The sequence below is a fragment of the Coloeus monedula genome (genome assembly GCF_965178545.1).
Source record: "Coloeus monedula genome assembly, chromosome: 22".
NCBI classification, from domain to species: domain Eukaryota; kingdom Metazoa; phylum Chordata; class Aves; order Passeriformes; family Corvidae; genus Coloeus; species Coloeus monedula.
Genome location: NC_138802.1, coordinates 6,698,224 through 6,716,934, shown reverse-complemented (window position 1 = coordinate 6,716,934; position 18,711 = coordinate 6,698,224). Strand labels below are relative to the sequence as shown.

Here is an 18,711-nt window from a genome sequence, read left to right as displayed (position 1 = left end):
CCATCCCTGCAGCCAACAGCATCAACACCAGCTGGAAAAAATGGCTGTGGGATCCCACAGCCGGTCCCTCCTGCCTCCGCAGCGAGGCACCGCTCCAGGCCGGAGCTGGGCAGGTCTGAGCCCCCTGGTTGCTGGATTTAGGGAGAGCAATTGCCAGGCACTGTATCCAAACCATGGGGCTTTGCTAGGTCACAGCGTCGCCCCCAAACCCAGCCGTGTCTGACTCCACGAGGAATGATCAATCTGCAGGTAAGGTCTGCGGGAAGGGGATAGAAGGAGAGGGGGGATTAAACGTGGCTGCTGGGTCAGGGGGGAGGAGGAGGGGGAGAACCCTGTGTGAACCAAAACTGGAAGGTGCAATCCCACTGTTTCTCCTCTCGTGAGACAACAGGACCCCCCAGATGGGGGGTGGGAGAGTTTGAACCCTCCCTTGTGGCAAAGCATAAAACTCCAGAGGCGCCCCAGACAGAGGGGGGTTACCTGCCTGCCACGCTCCTGCCAGATGCATTTTCCGGGGCTCAGCAGCAATACAGGTCAGAAAAAGGGCTTTTATGGAAGATGTGGATCATTCCCACATGGTTCTGGAGCTGTGCTGGCAGGGGATGCAGAGCCGTGTCTTTCCCTCTGTTCTGAGACTGGGGATGAAGAGAGTGGAGCCAATTCACTGTTATGGAAGGAGGTAGAAATCAAACAGATCCATGTTTATCCTGTGCCAAGGATTGGTTTTGTTCTAAGCCAATTAAAAATATGTCTGGAGGGGGCTTTTAAGGCTGGAGATGTCTGTGGGACACAAAAGGAAAGTCTGGCTTGGAGAGCCTGGGAGGAATTTTCATAAACCATCCAAAACCCCCTTGGTTTTCCTGCTGCTTTCACCCAGGGTCCCAAACATGTTTCTAACAGGAATGGGGCCTCCAACACCCACCAACCCCAGCCTGGAGACAGGGGAAGTCTTGGAGATGGGAAAGTGCCCGAGTCCTGGCAGCAAACCTGCAGCAGGTGGGGAAAGGAAGCCTGGCAGCCTGAGCCTTTCCCATCCCAGTCAGCAGAGCCGGAGACCGGATGCGGATCCGTCTGGAGAGGGGCAGGCAGAACCTGGAACACACCTGAGATCCTCAAGCCAAACTCATCTCCAGTGGAAAAATGTTTTTAATTTCCTAGTAACGAACCCCTCTGCTTAAAATCCCCTCAGCGCCACCTGCTTCCCCCAGTCACAGCAGGGAAGGTGCAGCCGAGGGGTGCAGCTGCTTCCTGCGAGGATTTGGATGGCATCTGCCTCGGATTCCTGAGGAGCAGTGCAGACTCAGGCAGGAATCAGCTCTCTCTCGCCTGGGGGCGGCTGCTCCAAACGCTTTGATCCAGTGCCACGCCAGTGCCACGCTTTTCTCCGGAGGGGCTGCAAACTGCAGCTGCAGCTCCGCCAGCTCCATCCTCTGGGAATCCCAGTGCCACGGATGTGCTGTGACAGCGGGTTTTGTGCTGGCTGAGCAGCTCTGCCCTAATTTGCTCCTTTGCCCACTGCCTGGCCCTTGCTGTCCGTGCTGGGTGAGCAGTGCAGGCAGGGCAGCGAGGGCTCTCCCAGGGCAGAGCTGGAGGAATCCTGTCCGTGAGCGCAGCCGGCTGGGACGGCCTCACCCCCAGCCTCATCCTCCTCTTTCCTGGTGTTTTCCTCTCCCCTAGCCTCGCTGCCGGCTGCCTGCTGGGATTTCTTGGCTTGAGGGGAAAAAAGACTTCCACTGCCCTTCTCTTTTGGCTGGCATTCCTTGGTTTTAATGCCCACGGCTTTTAGGATCGTGTCCATCTGCTTCATGTAGTCCAGGTGGCCATTTACCTGCAGGGAACAAGAATCCTGTGAGTGGGGAACCCACAGGGATCCAGCTCAGCCAAGTCCTTCATCCCAACAGCTACCACTGCCGAGAGACTTGGGTTTGGCTCTGACAGATGGAAAGAATGAGGTCGGAAAAAATCACAGAATCGTGGAATTGTTAAGGTTGGAAAAGATGTTTATGATCATCAAGTCCATCATGCCGAGACCACCGCTAACCCATGTCCCCAAGTGCCACATTCACAAGTTTTTTGAGCACTTCCAGGGGTGGTGATTCCACCGGGATAAGTGCAGGTGTCCACTGACCAGCCTGAAGTGGCTTCAGCGTTTGGGGCACACACTGGTGCTGGATGACTTTTCCTCTGAGATACTTAAAAGCCTGGACCTGGCTGAGTTCCACCCCCCAAAATCCTGGGTGCCAGGAGGGTCAGAGGAGGAGCTCTGCCCTGGGGAGGGACACCCAGGAAGGAGGGGAGTTCTCTTAGTTCAGCTGCCTGCTCTTGCTAAAGGTGCCGCCCAGGTGCCTCAGCTGCCTTGTAAAAGCCAGGATTATCTTATTTAAATTAGGATGCAGTCATTAAACCTCACACAGCCACAAAGCCGAGGTTCTTGGCTGGAAGCTGCACTGATCCATCCTGCCCTGTATAAAACTGGGAGCCCGGGAGTTACGGGTTTATAAACCAAATAAAGGTCAACAGTAAGTGTAAAAACACAGACAGGTTTATCATAAGATGAATTCCATGATAAGATAACCCCTTCTGAGATGGATGTTGGAAAGTTCCCTTCCAATCAGGCTACAGGAGGAGAGGAAATCTCCTTTGCAGGTGATTGTTCTTGATGTTAAAGGCCATGTGGCTGAAACTCCTTCCCCATTCCAGGTATCCCGAGCGCATGATGTACCAACAGCATCCCCAGATATTTTGCATTTCTGGTAAATCCAATTTTTAGCAGTTTAAATCTTCCTGACCCAGCCAGAGAGCTGTCTTGGCCTTTTATTTTCCCAAGCCTTGCTAGTAATTAGGGGATTTCTGCAGCAGAGAATACCCATAACCTCAGTCCCAGGTTTCCTGCTTCCCAGACACAGGGGTGACTCCTCCAGGAAGGGATGATGATGGTGAGAGCACTTCACAGAGCTCTGTAAAGACACCAGCCCTGGACCCTCTGCTCATCTCCTGCTCACTCCTGCCTGGTGCCAGAGCAATCCTTCAGCTGCCCCATCCCTGGCAGTGTCCAAGGCCACATTGGATGGGGCTTGGAGCAACCTAGGACAGTGGAAAGTGTCCCTGCCCAGGGCAGGGGGTGGCACTGGATGGGCTTTAAGGTCCCTCCCAGCCCAAACCACTGCGGGATTCATGGCTGTGCCAGCACCAGCGTTCCCAGCACACCTCTCCCAAAGCTGAAGACAACCTTTTCACCACAAATCCAACCCCCCGAGCTGTTTGTGTGAAGCTTTGGAGGGGGACATTTGGCTGTACCGAGGGTTTGGAGCAAACTGAAGGATTTACTCAGCACATCAGGAATACAAAGATATGACTTGAATCCGTCCAGATGGCTCAACGGGCTCTGGATGTTTTGAAGAGATTAGTTAATTAAAATAACTACAAAAGGACTGGGAGCTGTGGACATTGTCCTCTGGAAAAGTACAACCCTTTCACTGCTCAGTCAGGGGGGCTGGAGGAAGGAATGAGCACGGCCTTGGGCAGGGTGGGGAGAGACAGGAAGGTACTGGAGTTACTGGGAGCAGGGGCTGAACGCTCTTGGTTTGCTGCATTCAGAACCTCTCCAGTCACATCATCTGCCTGCCCTGGCTGGGGAATTCTCAGCCTGTTGTTACTGAGTCATTAGTCAGAGAGAACTAATTTCCTTTGCCACCCAAGGACTGATTTTCATTACTCTTCAGCATCCAGCAGCTTCCACTAAAACAATAGGGAATTCCTCTTCCCTGAGCACCACGATCCCTGAGAGATGCTGGGTATGAGCCATTCTGAGGAGCTCATGCAGCTGAAAGAGAAGCTGGGACCTCAGGAGAGTCTGTCCCTACTGCAGCTGCAGCTCTGAATCTCTTCCATCGAAACTCCCTCCTGTCCAGGAGAGGATTCCATGAAGCTGGACCAGTGCAATCCCTGAGAAGTGTAAGAGGAGGGAGGACTCTTCTCTGCTGCACTGAGCCACCAGGAAAAGAGCAGCAAACAAACTTCCTTGCCAGTTTAAAGCCATCCTGGTGGGAAAATCCAGCAATTCCAGCTCCCTATAGCCTGGTTTCATTTTCAGTCTGAAAGTCTGAATTCCTCTGCTGGGTAGGTGATGGGAGGGGGACATCTACAACATAGTCAATAAAAACTTTAAAGGGAAATAAAGAATTAATTTAATACTTGTCAGAACAAAGTGCAAGGGGGATTTCAGGACAAAAGGAAGAGTGTCCTCGGCACCAGAGCAAACACATTTCTGCTTGCTGTAAGGAAAGCACTGGGGTGGGTTTATTGGGATTGTTTAGGTGACTTCTCCCAGCCATATTTGACTTTATGGTTGCTTTGACTCTCTGGAACCACGAGCCAGCTGCCTCTGGCACTGCTGCTGCTGCCCAGGACTCCAATGCTGCGCCAGGGGATCTCTGGAAGACAAACTGATGGCTTTGCCCAGGGGGATCTATCACCCAGTCAGCTCAGCACGTTTGGAAAGGTTTTCAAGTCCAAATCCACCCAAAAGTACCAAAAATGTCACTGAGCACAATCAGTTGTGAGGATTAAACTGCCAGGAAAGTGTTTCTGTTGGATACAGAGGATTAAGAGTCCCGGCTTCTCTCTGGTTTGACCCACAGGAGCACAGCGTGTCACGGAGGGGGTGCTGCCCAGGGGAGGGCAGAGGAAGGGCCTGGAGAAGGGAGACATTCCACACAATCCTGTCTCTGCCACAGACTCGGGCACAGACACGACTCCGTCACAACACCGATGTCACAACACTGACGTTACAACACGGACGTCACAGGGACAGGCTCGACACCGCCAGATAACACTTCACTGCTCACTCCAGAGCCAAAAACCTTCAGATCCTGTCCAGTGTCCTTCAATAAAAGCTCCTCCACCCATCCCGAGCAGCCAACACAGGAGTGCTCATGGCTCCAAATGCTCTGCAGGGCTGCGGAACTGCCAGAGCTCAGCTGAGCGTCCCTCCCCACTCTGCTCCCTGCGGGCAGGTGAAGGACAGGGCAGCTCAGCTGTGCCTTCCTCCTGCTCCCCCTCACCAAACACCCTACGGATTCACAGGGAGCCACTGTGGAGGCAAGCAGTGTGGTGGAGAATGCACAGGTCACTCATACACCTGAGAATTCCACTGTGTTCCGAGCCCATCACGCCCAAAGAGCAACTTCATTCCGCAGCAAAAGATCCCCTCAAGTTCAAACATGTCTGCAGAGGTTGGTTATTTCAGCAGGAGCAGCAACAACCTTGGAGGGGATTCTTTAGGATTCCCTTTTGGCAAATACTGTCTGTTTTCATAGAAGATGGTATTTTATGGGGCGTGAAGGAGTTCCTGGAGCGAGCTGCAGTTCTGGAGCTCAGTGGATAATCACAGCTCACCTTCAGGAGCCCTCACCTGCCCTGGGTGTCACACACAGAGTGAAACCCAACTGCAGAGCCAGCTCAGCCCCTCTGGGTATTGGTATTGTTTACTCTCCCTTTCCCAAAGCTGCAGTGAATGTGTTGTCCAGGAAAAGCACTGGAGTCCAGCCCTGCTCTGAGCTGAACTGCCAGTTCCGGGAGCTGTGGGTGCAGATGGGAAGAAGCTCAAATGTCACTGCTGCTTTCCAAAAACTCTTCCATTCTGGGTGCTGCCTCTGAACCCACACAGCCCAAATGGTGGCACAGGCTGATGGATTGCAGGGCTCCCAAGCTCTGCCAGGTTATCCCTCAAAATCCAGTCAGCTCTGCCAAGCTGGCAGGCTCCTCCGGTCACAGATATTCCCACATGTCAGTGTAAGCCTTAATTCCAAGTCTGGATACATCCTGCCTGACAGAGGGCACCCACAGAATCCCAGGATGGTTTGGGCTGGAAAGGACCTTAAAGCCCATCCCATTCCACCCCTGCCATGGCAGGCTCACCTTCCACTGTCCCAGGCTGCTCCAAGTCCTGTCCAGCCTGGCCTTGGGCACTGCCAGGGATCCAGGGGCAGCCACAGCTGCTCTGGGCACCCTGTGCCAGGGCCTGCCCACCCTCACAGGGAACAATTTCTTGCCAATATCCCATCCAGCCCTGCCCTCTGGCAATGGGAAGCCATTCCCTGTGTCCTGTCCCTCCAGGCCCTTGTCCCCAGTCCCTCTCCAGCTCTCTTGGAGCCCCTTTAAGCCTTGGAAGGGCCTCTAAGGTCTCCCTGGAGCCTTCTCTCCTCCAGGATGAACAACCCCAACTCTCAGCCTGGCAGAAAATGTCCTGGCTGTTTCCCACAGTTTTCCGACAGCTCATGGCAAAGCCGTGATGCTGCCTGGGCAGAGGAGCTGGAATATCCAGAGGCAGAGCAGATTCCACAGCAGGAACCCAAAAACATTCAACAGACCTTGACACAGGCTGTGGCTGAATGAAGCTAGAATAGGAATAAAATTCTTCTGTTTGGATTGTCAGGAAACAATGTCTTCTCAAAGTGAGGACAGTGAATACATCCACTAATTCAGAAGCTGCAATTTAAACGGATGTATTAAGAAATGGATTCAATTCACCAATTGAATTTGGCACCTGCAGCAATGGTGCACCCTGGGCACCAGCAGTCCTGGAGAAACCAATAGAAATATATTTGAGGAAGAACTGATAGAGCTGAATTTATTTTGGAAATCCTGACAATGCCATTTGCATTATTCCTCTTTAATGTTTCTATTTCTGCTCTGACAATTGAGGGAATAAAGACTGATTCTGCTGAGGCTCAGAGGCTTTGCTTTGACATTGTCCCTTCGCACAATCACAGTCCTTGTGGACAGAATAAGGCACTCAATTCTTATTTTTCTTCTCTTTTTAAAACTCACTTGACTGGTAAAAATTCTCCTTTCATTGCAGTGATATTTTTTTGAGCCAGACTATAATTTTTTCCTGCGATCATCTTTCAGCCACAACAGATTGATCCTCATTGTTACCTCTCAGGTGGTAATTGAGGGGTGTTCCCCTCAGACACCCTCAGGCAATTCCACACCAAGGCAAGAGCTTTTTCCAAGAGTTTTTTCCATCAAACTTTGGTATGTTTTGTGATCAGTGTTGAAAATTCTGAGTAATCACTGGCTTCTGCTGGATTCATCCACTGCTGAAAATCCCTGCCAGCTTTACTCTCAATTTACCTCCAGCAGTTCCAAGAGAATGACAGAAAGGAGTAAAATACAGAATATAACAAGAAAACACAGGGAGCAAATAGAGGAATCAAGTTCTGGAGGTCTAAGGGACAAGATGGAGAGCAGCTGTACATCAGTGACAACAGGCAGCACAGAATTAGGAATTAATATTCTGAATTAATAAAAGAGTCCTTGAAAGAGTTTCAAGGGAAATATGCCTTCACAAATGTCCCTCTGTTCCCAGATAAAGCCCTCCAAGCCATCCCACTGAAGGAAACAGCTCTTCCATTAATTTTTCAACTGTTTGTGGAGCTGCTGTTGAGTATTTTTTGTTGATGCTCTCCCCAATGACCACCACTCGTTTATAAGGTGGCTATAATTAAATACTCAGTTTTTTAGTGCTAATCCAAGTAGAAATTATTTAAATTCGATGGTTTAAAGAGTGTTTTAAAAGACCCAGCATAAACTGTGTGTATAATTATCACTGATGAATAATTTGAACATAATGTCTTGAACCATGGAGGACAAGAGATCCCAAAAATAAAGACTGGATTGATCCACGGAATTGGAATGATCCTAGAAAGGGCTTAGGGGACCCACGTGTCTGACACCAGGAGCCACAGCAGGCCACTAAGTGACCCAAAGTACTGGACATACTCATCACACCAGGATTATGGAAAATTTCTCAGGATTCCACATGAGAACATTGAGATGAGGTTCAGTGTCCATAACCAGAAGGATGTAACAGGACCAGCCTGAAGCAGAGGGTGACTCCTGTAACACCCAAAGGGATCGTCACCCTTCCTCTCCTGATCTTGCTCCAGGAATACACAAGATTCAAAAAATCAAACATTACCATCTCTGCTGTTTGCAAACCAGGTTCTCAGCCCAACCTCACAAAACAAGGTCACCTGAGGTTAACTAAAAGAGTTTTTGCTGCTTTTGGGGACAACGACCCGTTCTGACTCATCCCTCATGAGCTGATGGCAATAATGTGTCTGGACAAGAAGTCTTGGGCATTTGGGAAATTCCAAGAGCTGTGGAATAGTGCAACATCTCTCCTCAGCAATGTGATATCCTACAAATCCACCACACTGGGATTTGCAGCAGGTTTAAGCCCTCCCCGTCCCCCACTGTCACCGGGGCAGCGACACCTTCGTAGTATTTCAGTGACATTCAGCTCCTATCAATAATTCGGCTGCTCTCATTGCAGCATCTCAAACACATGACGTGTCCAAGGTGTCAGCAAAGTCAGCCTTCCCCTTGATTAACACTTTTAATTGGCTGTTGCGCTGGGATTTTGTTTCCATGTTAGCTGAGGAGGTCAGAAAGGGAGCTCAAAGGGAGCAGAAAAATGATACAGAATCAGCGTTCGTTTTCCAGCAGAAGACAGGAAATTGAAAGCTGAATTTTCTATCCTTAACTCACCTGCCTGGGCTCTGTGTGGGTATTCCTGCAGAACTCAGCTGAACAGTACTTTGGGAAAACTCCCCCTGCTTTGCTCCAGGAAGGGCTGGGACGGGGAAAGCTGCCTGCAAAGCCAACAGCTACAGACCCGCTCACTGCAAACCAGGAAAGGACAGGGGTGCAGCGCCTGCACGTGCAGGAACTGCCCCATTTCCACATGCAAAGTGCTCTGAGGGGGAAGAGAAAATCTATTGAAGGTGATTTGTGATGCCAGTTGTTCCACAGGAGAAAGACGTGATGGCATCACAACTTTGCCGGTTCTGCAAAGGAATAGTGAATTTCCTCTGCTGGACTGCGTTTGATGGAAATAGGAACCACCTGGGAGTCCCTCAAATGTGGCACTTGGTCCCCTCAGCTCTTCTGAAGGAGAAGCTGCAGTCCCAGGAATTCAGCCCTGCCCAGGGTAGCTGGGGGTTGTGGACACCGTACACACTCCAGCAGATAACGTGGGAATCCCCTGTGGAAGGATGCACATGTGTTCCAGGCACCACGGGGAAACAGGAAAATCCCTCCTGTAAATCTGCAGGAAGTTGTGGCACTCTCCTGGTTCCCAGAGCAGGGCACGTGGGAATTTGGGCACCAGCCTTGTGAAATGTGAGTCCTGTAAAATGGTTCTCTCTCTGCCTTTAGAAGCAGCTGAACATCCCCAGGCTCCCACAAAGCACATCCAGCTCGAGCAATCCGTGTGTGCTGGAGCGAGGAGGGACATCGGCCTTTGAGGTTTGTCAGCCACAGAGCAAAAACAAACTGCAAGTTATTAACGGCCTCATTTGCACTTTCTGTTTGGAGAAGCTTTTTCACTTTCTTCCTCTGTTCTAACACAGTGACACTGCCAGCACCCTCTGCTTGTGTCCCAAAGGGAAAAACATACTGAATATGTATTTAACGTGGGATTCTTGGAGCTCCCAAATCAACAGCAAGAAGGAGCACAGAAGATGAAGCCACTGGTGATTCCAGGGGTGTGGAAGCCATCCCTGTAACCTCACAGCCTCACAGACAGATGGAATTGTTTCTACAAAGCCCTGCATGTCCCCCTGATGGGAGAGGAGCTCTCCCAGCTCCTCCAGGCTGCTGCCCGAAGCCGAGTTCTGCTCCAAGCCCTTGTTCCTCTGATCCTGCCCTTGGGGAGGTGACGCTGCTCACTGGGAACAAGAGAAACAAAGGAGTAATGACACACCGGCAACCTTTTTTTGCCTTTCCAACTCCCCAGGGCTCTTAATGAATCTGCATTTTGTAACCACAATTAATTCTTTGCTGCAAGTCTTTGGAATACAGTGGGAAAAAACACAATTTAATGTGTTTGGAGGAAAAAAGCCTGACTCACAGAAGTGCCAAGTCAGTTGGATTTCACAAAATTCAGACTTTCCATCTGCTTATGGTATTGATGTACCTGGCTGCCTTGAATCTGTCTCCCCTCATAATGGGAATTTTGGTCCCTTTTCTGAGAGCTGACAGGAGGGGGGATCCAGGTGGGGGTTGGTCTCCTCTCCCAGTGACAAGTGAGAGGACAAGAGGAAATAGCCTCAGTCTGTGCCAGAGGACATTTAGATTGGATATTAGGGAAAATTTCTCCATGGAAAGGGCTGTTCAGCCCTGGCACAGGGCAAGGATGGAATTTCCATCCTTGGAGGGATTTAAAAGCCATGTGGATGTGGCACTTGGGGGCATGGGTTAGTGGTGGCCTTGGCAGTGCTGGGGGAATGACTGGCCTCAGTGCTCTCTTGAGAGCTTTCCCCCCTCACCAGTTCCAGGATTCTATGATCCATCCCTGCTCTCCACCAGACTTCCAGCCACGCATTCCCACTGCCTCTAAAGCTGCAAGTTCACCCCTGATTTCTGCTGCTGTGAAACTGCCCATTCCTGACTTGTTGCTGACTCCTGAGCCTCCCTGAAGGTGCTCCTTGAGCAGTTGTGCAATATTCAAATGTTAATTCAGATTGCACTGAACAAACTCCCCTGGGAACAAACAGCAATCAGGATAATCCCCTGCAGCTCCACGACTTCCTTGGTCTCTAACAGGTGCTGTCAAATAAATCCACGGAATAAATCAGCCCCATTGTAACCATGAGGAAGGATTTTATAACTGTGTTTGCTGAGTGGGAGGACATTTTTCTCTCTGCTTTTTTACTGACAGTCAGATAAAAACCACACTAATCAAGAGAGACATGAGATGGAGGCCTCGGAGGTGAATTCCTGTTTATACTGAGGGCTCCTAATCCTCCACTCATTTGAGGATTCTGGAGCTACCACAGCAGAGAGAACCAAACTGTCTGGATCCAGTCCAGTTTTCATTATGGATGGACTGGCAGATGCCAAAAATACTGATGCTGCCCTTGTAATATTTTCCTGCCGAGCACTTTTGCATCAGCTACCCTTTATTCTTCTATCACAGCTTGTCCTTCTCCTGGCAGGACACTCACAGGGACCTCCAACAAGGGCATGTGCAGGGATGCAGCTGGTCTCCATAAACACCTGTATCTCTACATACCTCTAAATATCAATGTGTATTTTTCTGTTATGCTACTGCACTGTACTTGCAGCAAAATCCATCTTTGCTTTCTTGCCACTTTAAAAAATATTGCCCCTGGATATTTCCTTAGCCATCCTTGCTCTTTTTACTTCTAAGATGTTCCTCAGAATGCACTGTATTTCCTCCCATGGTCTGGAAAATGGATCAAGGCAATGACACCTACTTAATATACATTTCCCCCCGCCAAAGCTTTGCAGTGAGATGAAGGAAGTGTCAATTCCTTCTGAAGGAGAGCAGCACTGGGACTGACTGCCGGCACCAGGCAGCCGGGATGCAGACACACAGCTCTGGGAGATGAGCAGAGAGCAGCTCTGCAGACGTTACTCATTCAGCTGAAATGGAAATCCTGCTCCTCTGAGGGGAATGGAGAAGCTGCTGTGATCCAGGCAGGGTAAAGTGTGCAGGGCTCTGGGGGGTTTCATGCTTCAGGAAGCAGAGGGTCATTAAAAGGAGGGTCTCTGAAGAGAACCCAGAAAGACACGGGTGACATGGACTGACTGACAGGAAATGTCACCCCAGTGCCACCACCTGGCATTTTGGGCCATTTTCATGCCAGCAACAGATGTCAGAGAGCAAATGAGTACTGGCAGCTCTGGGGACGGTGAGAAAATGGATGTGGGAGTGTGTGGAAATGCTGACAGCCCAGAGAGATGCAAAGATGCATGGACCATGTTTAAAAGCCTCCACTAAACCCCCTCCTCCTGGGAAGCCCCTGTTTTGTTCCTCCAAGTGTCTGTTCTCTCCGCTCAGCACCAAGCCCTGCATGTGCTGCCAAGGGCTGTGCAGAGCTCAGTTATCATGAATGAAATGAGCTGAGAACAGTTGGGTATTTATAGGCTCAGCAAGCTGGTGCTCCAAAAAATCTGAAAGCTCTTCAAAGTGCCTTTAGCTCCAGAGCAACACTGACAGTCCCTGCCAGGTTGTGGGGACATTTGGGAAGAAGAGTCACCGCAGGAACACTGACCATGGAAATATCCTGAGCTTTGTGCTGAGCATCTTCCAGTTTGCAGAGAGTAAACAATGAATTAAAACATTAAGATATGGAAAAAACATGATGGCACGTCCAAGATTGCCCTGGATATAGATACACAAATAAGTTCTCCTTTTTCTTCTGTGGAAGAGACAGCAACCTGGTGATGAGTTTAAGATAATCGAGTTGAACATTGCTTAGATATATTGCCAGATGTTCCAACAGTGGCTTATCACTAATGACACCAGATAGCTTTGAGGAAGCTGAATGTTTCCCAGATATACCAGTGATACTCTCTCCCTGTTTCCTGGAGACACACACTCCAAAAAGGCAGCAAGACCTGGCAAACCAATTGCTGCTATCACAGAGCTTCTGTAATTCCAAACCAGTTCCGGCTCCTGCAGCCCCAGGGACCAAGGTACAAGGGCCAGGAGCCTGCCCCTGGATGAACCTGAGCAGTGTGGAAGGCTCCACCAAGATAAGATAGTGGCTTGCACCTGTCGTGCAGGCGCGTGTTTGAGATCCACGTTTTCCAGCTGCTGATCCCACCTCCCCCGGATCCACACTCACAGGGGCTGGGACCAGGCTTTTTCCAACCCAAACCATTCCATGACTCTGTGACAGCAAGGCCCTTCTTGAGGAGTACAGCATTTTCTATCTCCAGTATGAGATATGTTGGAACCAAAACCCCCAAACATATCCAACAGGAGAGGTAGATTCTCATTGTTTTGCTCAATGCTGAGTGCTAGCTGGGCCAACAAAACCCAGAGGGAAGTGTGGGTAAGAGTTCCCTCAAAGACAGGAAAGAGGGACAGTGTACCTGGAGGGGCTCTCTTCAGTCCCCAGCTTCCCCTGCATGGTGAGTGTGGTGTTACAGTGCTGCAGGCAAAGGATGATGGAGAAAAAATGAGAATATGAGAACCTACCACAGAGGAAAGGTCCATGTTCACCATCCTCCTGTCGTCCAGGTCGACTGGCTGGAGGCCTGCAACGTTGAGCTGGACAGAGGAAGTTCTGTAAACAAAGCTCAGCAGCCAGTCCCCCCTAGAAGCAGAGAAGAGTGGGAATAAATCCTGTTGCCCAGCCAATGCAATGTGGAATCAAAGAATTCCATTCCAGAACAGTTTGGGTTAGAAGGGACCTTAAAGCTCATCCTGTTCCACCCACTACCATAGGCAGGGGCACCTTCCACTAGACCAGGTTGCACCAAGCCCCATCCAACCTGACCTGAACACTTCCAGTGCATTACTACTCAGACCATGAGGAGAGTGGAAGGGCTGGGAAGCACAGTGATGTGTGGAGCAAGACCTGCTGCAGGTCTGTGTGATGTAGGAATCACACCAGGAATCACTTGCTGGATTCAGGGCAGGTTCCTGGGACACAGGGGTGTAAGCCTGAACTGAATGCTGATCCATGGGTGTAGTCTCTTTACCTGCAGGGAGTTTAAAAATCTGACCCTTCTGTTTATTTCTATGTTTGCTTAGGGATCGCATATTGACGTATTTCATCTTTTCCATGTACTGATAGGTTCTCCGGCCCATAAAGCTGTAAAGGTGATGAGACCTACAACACTGATGTTGTGACATAAATATTGACCGTGAAGCTCCTGGGAGTGCTCCTGATTTATAGGTACTGTAGAAATACATGGCTTCAGTGACAGAACTAGGAAGAGTTTGCTCCCACTCTAAAGCAGTGCCATAAGTCACTGTGACAGTTTCAGGGTAGACCATGGCATGAGGAGAGAAGGAAACACAAAACTCTTCTGTGCTGAGCAACAGCATAAAATCTGGGCACTGAAATGCCACAGTGCTCTATAGAGCAGACTGAAGTGGGACATGAGTGGGATTTGTGCTCTGTGATGGCAGCAGGAGAAATGCTCCTGCACAGGTGCCCATTCCTGGCTACTCCCAAATAATCCACACTAGGAGTTGTAAGTAAAACCTTTACAACACATCCACGTTGCTCAGGCGTGGGTTCTTTCAAAAGCTGAGCCAGTCCAACTGATTTGGGTGAGGTTTCCCCCTGGGAATTTGTAACCCTGCTGTTAAGTGGGAGGGGACAGCTCCGACAGCTGACAGGGCTCACTTGCCCTGTCCCTTTATTCCAAAACCAAAGAAGAACAAGGACTGAAGCTCAACAGCTGGGCTAAAATCTGATCTTACAGGAATTCTATCCAGTGTAATTCATCCAACCTAAATAGAGTTAATCCTGAAGTGACAGAACGAGGCCACCCTTTGTACAAGCGAGAGACCAGAGAAATCACAATCAGGTGAGGCCTTACTACACAATGTTTGTATAATCTTTCTCCCATACCTCAATCCTCACAGAAATTACCCATATCTCTCAATTCCCTCCTCTAGCTGCCCCTCATGTTACCTGAATAGCCCCTATTACATGTGACACACACATACTGTATTTTATTCCAACAGCCAGGCAGGCTTAGAAACTGTAACAAGATCTTTTGTGTGTGTGTGTGTGTTCCAGGAAATGGATACACTGAGCTTCTTACAGTGAAATTTAGTTTTAGAAATTTAGAACACAGGGAGGAACAATATTTTCTGGGTAAACTCAGTTATATGCAATGATTTCTATCATTTATGGCTTCTTGGAGGAAGTCAGAGCACTCCCAGGGAGGCAGCTTTTCCTTATGCCACATGAAGAAACACTGCAAGTGGTGTTTACATCCAACATCCCTGAAAATCCTGGGATCCAAAGAGGACAAAAGCAACAATTTCCAGCCTAGCTGAGAGATGGGATCGATAATTTGTTGTTTTAACCTTGAATACTTTTAAATCATTGATTTAATTCCTCTTTCTGAGTTAGAACACTCTGCTAGAAGCACAGTAAGACAATACTTCCCCACCTTCCATGTATGTGTGTAGACATCCATATGGATGTGTGCATGGAAAACGCCAGCAGCATTTTCAGCTGTCCTTGACCCGAGGGCTCACAGCTTTATAAACTGTCTTGACTTGCAGGTTCTTCACTAATCTTCTTGCCTGGTTATTTCTCAATTTATTTCCCCATGCTCTTAGTCTTCCCTGCTTCATTCCTTGGTTTTAATTTCCCCTTATCTAATTGTGCTGGTAAGCAGTGTTCCTGCCACAATTATCTTCCAAGACATAGTCATTAGGTTTGAAGCTGTCACTTGAATACTTAATAGCTTTTCTGAGATTGCTTCAGCTGTTTCAGACCTCTGAACCTCCCTCTTCTCACCCAGCAGCTCCCACAACTCTGCACAACAGTTGTCTGCTTTTATTTCTAAAATGTTTTTAAATGTGGTTTTAAAAGGCTGGTATTTGTTTTGAAGGCAATCTTTGTATTCTTTCACATCCTTACTAAATTTGCTACAGCTATTCCAGCTATTCTTCCCCTGTAAGTTACGTATCTTGTTCATGTGGACTATCTTGACCAGAAACCCAGTCCAGATATAAAAACCTTCAATTTGCTTGAACTCCTTCCCTTCCATTGTGATTTTCACATCTTGTTCCCTATAAGCAGCCACAAGTGAACTGCATCTTAAAGCTTTTATAGATTCTAATTCCCATTCTTTAAGTCAGCAAACTTAACTGCTGTATTTATAGTCCTTCACATAAAGCTGAGATTTAAAGGGGCTTTAGAACATACCAGATTACACACACAAACACACTGACTCAGCTTTAGGATCCCTCTATGAACAGGACCTGCTTGGGCTTCCGGTGTCACAAAGAGCCAAGCGCTGGGTCAAACAGCCTTCAAGTGTCTCCTGAAGCTGTTATCTCCAGTGGATCTGAGGGAGAGGCCTGGAGGGATGAGGCTCTGGCACTGCTGAATCAATGTCCTCACCAGCACTCACAAGGTGCTTGAAAGGGGTAAATAGCCCAAACCATTCCCAGGCTAACGAGGCCGGGCACTGAGCACACACTGACCTGCAGTAGCCGTTTATGATCCTGCCCGACACCACTCTGCTGAGAGCTTTCCAGTGCTTGGCTTCTCCTTCCACTGGAGCTCCCAGTAAGACGACGTCTTCAATGATCCCTTGTGAGTCTGTTAAGGTGAAAGCAGAACAGCTCGGATTTAGAAGATGGATCAGAAGATATTCTTACATGAAGTGTGTTCAGATGTGTGCTACAGAAAAACCATTGTTTCAGTGGCTTCAATTTGAAAGACAGGAACACTGGAAAGGAGGATCATAAATACAACTTTGTATACATGTAAAGTGTCCACAGATCACTTGGAGTTAGTAAATGTGAAAAATCAAGATCCTCAGACAGTGCAAAGGACCAGGCTGATGGCAGGAGGGAGAAATGGCCTGGCCTCTGCCCAGGAAGCCGCTGTTCAAGCAGCAAACCTCTGGAAAAGCTCGGAAACCTCTGGAAAGGTTTCTGCAGGCTCACTGATGTGAGCACAGAGCTTTGAAACAGGTGAAAGGGTCTGAGATCCCACAGAGTGAGCAAATGTTGTGATACGTGAAGCATGAGGAACCCTTCCCACAGCTGATTCTATGAAAAACATGACCTGAACATGCAAGAGAAAATCCCAAATTGTTAATATTGATTTGGAAGTAGCAACAACAGAGGCACTTGCCAATGCACAGTGAAGATCTATCAGACTGGTTTGATTTCCTTCTGCTGTAACCTGAATGCCCAGGGCCTGATTTGCTGAACAGCAATGTTGACTTTTAAGCATAATAAATCTTCCTCGCTTATCAGAGAGCTGCAGCTGGGCAATTTCAGGAGAAATAATGACGGAATGAGAAATATTGGGCAGCTCTGCTACTTCTCCTAAACTGCTGAACAATATATCAGTATCTTCCATAAATCTTTGTAAAGAGAGTTAAATGGAAGACTCGTGAGCATAACATTCCAAATCCATGCCCTGCACCTGTAGGAGACCAGGCTCCCCAGACCTGAGCTAAACCCAACATTTGAGGGAGAGGTGCTGCCTGGGTAGACTTTTCAAATGTAAATCACTTAGCTTCCTTTCCCTGAAAGCAGTAAAGGATTGGAGCTGCCTGCAGTGCCTGGATCCCTCTCCATGGTGAAAATCCCGGTGCCTGACAAATCCAAATGAGCTCTCCTGGAATTATTTCTTATTGCAGAGCAAATTTTTCACCAATCAAAGAGAGCAAAGAGCAATTCAGTTTTGTGAGTCTAATCTGTGAGCAATAAAGCCCTGTTCCCTTAATCATGGGCAATCAAAAGGAAACCCAGAGCCTTACTAATGGGAAAGCCTGTTCCAACCAAGGTTCTAAATTCCACGGCCATGGTGTAAGCCAACCAAATAAACAAACAGCTAATTCATCAGGATCCTGAATTTTTAGGCAAGGTGTTGGAAGCTTTTGTTTCTCCAGTCCTTTGTCCAGATTATTGCTTGCTCAGAACAACAAAAAAAAACGTTTAGCCTTGGCTGCAAAATGCTCATTTTCTTTGAATGTTGACAGGATAGAAACCTGGGAACAGATCACTGGCCTGCAGAGCAGCTGAGGCTCGAGATAAATGAAATGTATTTCACAGTTTGTAAATCTTTTAGATTATGAAGAACAATAAAGTCTGCAAAAGCAGTGGAAAAAAATTAATTCATTAACCATTTAACCTCACAGAGAGTGGCTAATGAATAAGGAGTTTTATAAAAGAAAGTTTCCAATCAAGTCCAAGCAGGTGGGAACAGAGTGAGAATGCCAGGCCAAAATTAAAACCTGATTAAGATGATTTCTCCAGAAAAGGTGTGGAAGAAAGAAGCTGTTCCAGAGACCATAACCAATCCTGGGAGCTGGGCCTTGCTGTGCCCTTGGGATGCAACTCACTGGGAAAGGGAAAGTACCTCAGCACGTTAGTCCTGACTGGACAGAGAAGAGGGCTGGAACTCAGCTCTGGCTGTGTACAGATGTTCCAGGGCAGAGCTGGCAGCAGCACTCCCAACACCTGAGCACAGCAGGGATCCCAGCCCAGCGGGGTACTGGTCACAGGAGCTGTGATCAGTACCAAACACCCAGTGTGTGACACCTCACTCCTGTCACACAGAGCTGGGTTTCAAGGTTCAGGCTCTGGTGGTAACAGCCATTCTCAATTTGCATTCGTTTTCTAAATTGCTAATTATTTATTAAAATGCATGGGAATCACGATGAAGAAATCAGAGCAATGATCTTCCCACGCAGTAACATGTCTCTGATGGCTCATTTACTCCAGCTTCTGCCATAATGTCATTTTCTGGAAACCTGCTGAGCTCTGGCTCCCAAAGTCATCCGTGATGAAATATCCAAAGGTTATTGCATTGCTTTGCAGAGAAGCATTTGAACAGAGTCTGAGTCCCTGCCATGGTGTTTCACTGGCCAATCCATCATCTGCTATTTGTCCTCAGAAATGCCACTGCCATCTGGATACAGAGCCCTGCATGACAGGGCCGTGTGATCCTTTCGTGTGAGACATCCAAGTCCAAACCCAAATCAGTCTCAGCTGTCCCAGGTCCCAGCTCCATTCCTTCTGTGGCTTGCTCTGGAATGTGCCTGTGAAGAACGCCTTGGCAATCTGTGCTAAACATGCTGCTTTTCATCTCACAAACAGCTCAGCTTTCAGAACTCAATTAAGGAACTGAAAAATCAGTGTATGGTGGGAGCTGCTCTGATACATCACCATGA

At 48.5% G+C, this 18,711-nt stretch overlaps 1 protein-coding gene across 1 annotated transcript in view; it reads right to left on the bottom strand.

Moving 5' to 3' along the window:
* Positions 1-1,495: 1,495 nt before the first annotated feature.
* TMCO4 (transmembrane and coiled-coil domains 4) overlaps positions 1,496-18,711 on the bottom strand; it is a gene marked incomplete at its 3' end in the record, with an annotated part of 43,041 nt that continues 25,825 nt past the window's right edge. The window contains exons 11-13 of the mRNA XM_082295616.1: positions 16,004-16,121; positions 13,022-13,139; positions 1,496-1,828 (exon numbers count right to left, since the gene is read on the bottom strand). Of these exons, the coding sequence (XP_082151742.1) occupies positions 1,496-1,828; positions 13,022-13,139; positions 16,004-16,121 (569 nt within the window). The remainder of the gene's footprint in view (positions 1,829-13,021; positions 13,140-16,003; positions 16,122-18,711) is intronic.